The 6,005-nt window shown below is 51.8% G+C and overlaps 1 protein-coding gene across 1 annotated transcript in view; it reads left to right on the top strand.

Annotated features, from left to right (window-relative positions):
- The window catches only part of LOC103373746 (cGMP-dependent protein kinase 1-like), a 52,914-nt gene that overhangs the window by 20,921 nt on the left and 25,988 nt on the right, over positions 1-6,005 (top strand). The window contains exon 3 of the mRNA XM_008303714.1: positions 4,460-4,573. Coding sequence (XP_008301936.1) covers positions 4,460-4,573 — 114 coding nt within the window. The remainder of the gene's footprint in view (positions 1-4,459; positions 4,574-6,005) is intronic.

Genomic DNA, 6,005 nt, shown 5'->3' with positions numbered 1-6,005 from the left:
CACTGTGGATAATGACTCTCTGACCAGCTTCAGCAGCATCTTCACAAGGTCTTCAGCTTCTGTTCTGGGGTTGATTCACACATTTCAACCAGAACACTTAATCTCTGGACACAGAACCGTCTCCTTCCTGAGCCTATGATGGCTGGACATTCCCATGGTGGTTCTACTGATAGAACTGTCTGAACAGATGAACGTGGAACCTTCAGCCATCTGGAAGTTGTACCCAAGGATGGACCAGACTGGTGGAGGTCCACAGTTCTCCTGATGTCTTGGCTGGTTTCTTTAGATGTTCCATGTTGTCACCAAAGGCAGCAGTGTGTTGGAGGTGAGCCTCCAGTTAACTCACATGTTGTCAATTAACCAATCAGAAGCTTCCAAGGCCATGACATCATCATCTGGACTTTCCCACATGGATTGAAGGATCTTAGTGGATGTAGACTTCTGGTTTCTACTGTGCACAGTGTGTGTGTTCTGTTGTTGTTGTTGTTGTTGTTGTTGTTGTTGTTGTTGTTGTCGTTGTTGGTTCCATCAGATTTGCAGCAGCTTCAGGTTTTAACGTCGTGTTGATGAAAATTCATCACGACTCTCCTGCATCGACTTCAGACCCTCTGAGGTGCTTGTTCATATGTGGACTGGTGTGTGTGTGTGTGTGTGTGTGTGTGTGTGTGTGTGTGTGTGTGTGTAAGTAGCCTAATGATCATTACATTTTGCAATTACAGCAGCAGATCCTGTGTGTGTGTTTATCACCATTCAGCATAATGATCAGACATCTGCTGTGTGTGTGTGTGTGTGTGTGTGTGTGTGTGTGTGTGTGTGTCCAATAATAATCAGAACAACATCATCTCTCATTATTTCCAGAAACAGATTTTCGTTGAAACTCTCAGGAGCTAAAATCATCTTCCACATGTTCAGTAAAAGTCGTCGTTGATCATTGAACTGGACCTGGACCCGGACCTGGACCCGGACCCGGACCTGGACCCGGACCTAGACCTGGACCTGGACCCGGACCTGGACCCGGACCTGGACCTGGACCCGGACCTGGACCTGGACCCGGACCTGGACCCGGACCTGGACCCGGACCTGGACCCGGACCTGGACCTGGACCCGGACCTGGACCTGGACCTGCTGTTTGAGGACACGCAGCAGGATGCCAGGTCTGTGGAGGACGTTGTGGATCTTCTGGTTCAGACGCCGTTAGTTTGTTTATTGTTGTTGTGATTGATTATGTTCTGGATCAGTTTCAGCTGTTTGGGCTCAGATGTCTTCAGGTGGGAAGCATGTGGATCAGAGTTTCCTCAGACGTCAGAGATGTTCAGTCACAGAGGAAAGCACTCAGTGAGGAGCTGAAGCCACAGAACTTCTTGTGTTTTGTTCAGAAGCTCCTCAGACTGGAGACTGGACGAGTTGATGGCTGGTGGATGAAGCAGAACCGTCGGACTGAACACAGCTCTGACATCAACAGCCTGCTGAAGTCCTGCAGCTCCGTCGGCTCTTGCTGCCGGTGAATCGTGGTGTTTTGTGCGTTTGCTGCTGAACTGCCTTCGTTTGCGTCCGTCACATGTTCAGGCCTCCACCTCTGGCACGCCAGCTTCACCTGCACGTAAATCCGTCATCGTGATGAACGGCTCCAATGATCAAACTTTCTAATCAATATGAATGATCAGAACCGTGTCCGACACCAGCTCTGGACTCGGTCTGCCGGCTGCTGATTAATCTCCGTCACTTCCAGCATCTTGTCAGGAAACGATCCTCAGCCGGTGGAGCTCTGAGCCCTGAGCAGCGACTGCAGGCTTCAATTAACCTCCACCAGGAAGCAACGAGCAGCTCCGCGTCCGATCCAGTTCTATTTTCATTATCTGGTTCTGTATGGGGTTCTGTCTCTGTCTGCTGGAGGCTCTTACTGCTTCTCATCAGTTTTCTTTAGTTCAAAGCTGTTGGTAGTAGAAGCCTGTTTGGACTGGACCTGCTCACGCTGACCCGAGCTTCATGTCAGCCTGTAGACCTCCTCCGAGTTTGTTCCACCTTCAGTCAGACATCAGTCGTAGAACGTCTGGATGCGTTCCGTCGGTTCTAATGACTCTGACATTTCTGTCTGCTCCGTCGGTCCGTCTTCATCAATAGCAGGTAGAAATGTCAGTGTTTAAATGCCACACGGCGCCGGACACCTCAGATCTCCGACCAGCAGCTCCTCACAGCGTCAGGCGATGGATCAGAACCAAACCAGGAGGCTCAGATTCACTTGACTGTCACTGCAGCGAGTACAGCGAACAGTAAGGTCCACAGAGATGTGAAACCTTCATAAACGAGCAGATGCAGCACAAGATGAAAGCTCAGCATGAAGAAGAGCTTCAGTCACAGCGTGGATGCTGCAGAGGAGCAGCACCACAGCACAGGTCAGGATAAAGAGGCTGTGTTTCAGTCCGTTAGTCCTGGTTCTGATGGCCCTGTACCGTCTGTAGCTCCAACAGGAAGTGGCCTGGCTGGTTAGAGTCCTTCAGGGCGGAGGTGGTCCTCCTGAGGCAGGAAGAGCCTGGAGGTCCTCCAGTGGGTAGAGGGCCCCCAGTGACCTCCTCAGACAGCTCGGTGACCCTGTGGAGCAGCAAACCTCCAGCTGCAGCCTTCAGAGGTCTGCTGGAGACCAAACCGGAGCTCGGGCCGGCTGGAGGACAAGAACTGGTGGTCCAACAGAACCCTCTACAGGAGAACCAGAACCAGCTGTCAGGCTCTCTGGAGGCTTCTTAACACCGAATCGACTTAGTCTGGGATGTTGTTCAAGAACTTACAAAAAAAGACTCGTTCATGTCCACGTGTGAGAAGATCTCTACAAACGATGTCATCACATGAAACATCAACCAAACCCTAACATCAACATCAACATCAGCGGCGTGATTTTCTGGATGTTTACGGTTTATTTTATATTTAGAATGAAGTTCTGACGTGGAGGAGTCTTTACCGAACCCAGACCGGGGAGCTGAGGGTGGAGGATCCTCTACAGTTCTACAGGTTCATCAGCAGACGCTTTTGTCCAAGGCGACGTCCATCTGAGAGCAGATCCAGCACCAGCAAGGATCTGGTCAGGAGACCAGATGTTTGCTTGTTTCCAGGCTGTCAGCTGCTGAGAGAAGAGCTGCTCTTCAGTCTGTTCCTACAGACTGAGAGGGAGTCAGCAGGTGGACCAGTCTGGTAACTGGTTCCACCACCAGAACCACAGAGGAGGAGAGTCCAGCTACCGACCTGTTGTGGTGGTTGGACCAGGAGGTTCTGGTTGGTCCAGTTAGTGAGCAGAGGGAGTGTAGACCTGAAGGAGAGAGTTCAGGTCGGAGGAGATGTTCTCTCTGTGGTTCTGGATTTGATGCAGCTGGAAGCCAGTGATCGATCTGAACACCAGACGGGCTGCTGGTTCTGGATCACCTGCAGAGGTCTGAGCGTGGATGCAGGAGGCGATGATGTGATGAGAGCCTGGACCAGGAGTTGTGCTGCATGTTCAGACAGGAAAGTTCTGATCTTCCTGATGCTGTTCAGGACGAATCAACACCACCGAGCAACAGAGGCCACATCTGGGCCTGGACCGGCCTGGACCAGCCTGGACCGGCCTGGACCGGCCTGGACCGGCCTGGACCGGCCTGGTTGGGATGCAGCACATCGACCGGTTCTGGTCCTGGCTTCAGGTGGAGACTGCTGCTGTTTGTCATGAAGCAGTTGAAGTGAATAGTTCAGAGACAGAGCTGGTGTCGGTCGGGTTCTGCTCTGTGTGCTGGTTCTGTTGGTTCTGTTTGTGTCTCTTTGCATCACGTTGTCGTCATTTTGCGTTTCGTTGAGGTTGTTTTGTGCTTTTGTGTTTCCCGGTGTCTGGACCAGTCAGCTGGACCATGAATCCTGGCCCTCCGGCTCGGTTCCGCTGACAGAACTCAGAGCTTCTCTAAGGCTCACTGTGGTCAGACCCAGAACTCACAGCTGAATCAGATCTGAATCAGGTCGGTGGAGGTCTTCGGGCCGTCCGGGTCTGATGGTGGAAACGTGCAGAACTCAGTGAGAACAAACCAGAGGAGGTCCGATCAGAACCCGAACCCAAAACGATTCAGCTTCACTAACGAACACTTTGAAATGTAAAAACCTCCTTCAGCCGCACAGACAGGTGGCCTGATGCCCAGTGTGTGTGTGTGTGTGTGTGTGTGTGTGTGTGTGTGTGTGTGTGTGTGTGATAAAAGTGTTTTGTTCTGCTGCAGCAACACACTGGAAACAAAAAACAGCCTCAGATGTGCTTCATTCATTGTAATTGAGTGTTGAATCACACACACACACACACACACACACACACACACACACACACACACACACCGTCTCACTCTCAGACGTTTGCAGACTAACTCATAATTAATGTTTTAACGAAGCCGATGGCCGCCTACATTTCCCACCATGCACCTGGGCGTGGTGTGTCTGACGCTGCTGTTCTCTGCAGAGGGGAAGGTGGAGGTGACCAAGGAGGGCCTGAAGCTGTGCACCATGGGCCCGGGGAAGGTGTTCGGAGAGCTGGCCATCCTCTACAACTGCACCAGGACGGCCACGGTCCGCAGTGAGTACGACAACAGACACACACAGCGAGTCAGGCCACACAGGACGACAACAGACACACAACAAACCCACACCTCAGGTTGCAGCTCTGTTTGTGGTGGTTTGACTGATCTGCTGGAGAAGCTGCTGAACTCTGACTTCTTGGACACACTGAGGTTCAGAACTTCAGATGTTTTCTCCTCCAGAACCACCTCCATCGTCCCAGGAGGATCCGTTCTGGTCACTGGCAGGTGTTCCAAGTCTTTCACTCTCTGTCTCAGTGGAGATAAACTCCCTGATTGGTCGGTTCACAGTGCTGCATGCTGCAGGTGGACACACCTGAGCTGCTCTCAGATCAGCCTGGTGCAGAGTTTAGCTGAAGCTAATCGTTAGCCGCTGACCTCTGGGCTATGTCCAACCCGTGTTTCCATGGCAACGCTCATAGCGATGGAGGCTGCTGGAAACTGAAGCTGCTGTCTCTGATTCCGTCGATCAGTCAAACCGGATTTATGAACAAATCACGTGGAGTCAAAGGTTCTTCACAGGACGGAGCAGACGGTGTGAAGTAGAGACCGACAGACCCGCACACGGCACCACGAGGACAGTACCTGGTGATGAAACAGTTCGATGTTCATAACACAGAACTACACAACAAGAATAATAGTTTGTTTTCAGCTCCGGTCTTGTCTGGATTCGGTTCCAGCTGCTTTCAGCCAGAACACAAGAACCAGAGGCTCTGAGGTTCCTTCACGGTTCTGAAACCAGCAGTCAGTGGTAGAAACCACCACGACTCTTCTTCAGCCTGTCTGTGGTCCAGACAGCATTCAACCCGTGGAGCTGCTGGTGTTTATTCATCGTGTTCCGTCATCAGCAGAAACAACCAGCGAGTGACCACAGAGACACAAAAAGAGCAGGAAATGGCTGAACACGCAGCTGCACAGTTGTCCTGTTGTGTGTCTGTCCGTGTGGCTGTGTGGGAGGTTCTGGGTCTTTGAGCGGTCGGCGCTTTGATGTCTCACAGTTCATGCTGTCTTTGAACCCGTCACTGTCGGTTCCGTCGTGTGAAGAACCTCCGTGACTCTGAGTTCAGCATCGAGCTTCCGTCTGAACCAGTAACACAACTTCAACTCTGACTCCGCTGTGTGTGTCTGTGTGTGTGTGTGTGGACCTCCAACTTTTTGTCAAGGCTTCCTGGTAGAGTGCTCGCTAAGCAGCGGTTGCCAGGCAACACCATCCGGTCCAGCCAATGAGCTAAGTTTTGGCAAGTGTGTCTCTTGGCAACAGAGTTGGGTTCGAGGGGATTCGTTTCCGTTTGCAAAAGCTTTTAGCTTGTTATCTTCACATTAACACACAGCTCCAGCTGGAGTTTGTCAGCTGCTGTCGGCCACAACAGCCCGCTGACTCAACAACACAGCACGCAGCGACGGTGGAGCATCAACAAGACCTCAGCAGAA

Source organism: Stegastes partitus, unplaced genomic scaffold (assembly GCF_000690725.1).
Source record: "Stegastes partitus isolate 25-593 unplaced genomic scaffold, Stegastes_partitus-1.0.2 Scaffold2054, whole genome shotgun sequence".
In the NCBI taxonomy this organism is placed as follows: domain Eukaryota; kingdom Metazoa; phylum Chordata; class Actinopteri; family Pomacentridae; genus Stegastes; species Stegastes partitus.
The sequence above is the reverse complement of the archived record's forward strand: the minus strand, read 5'-3'. Positions and strand labels throughout refer to the sequence as shown.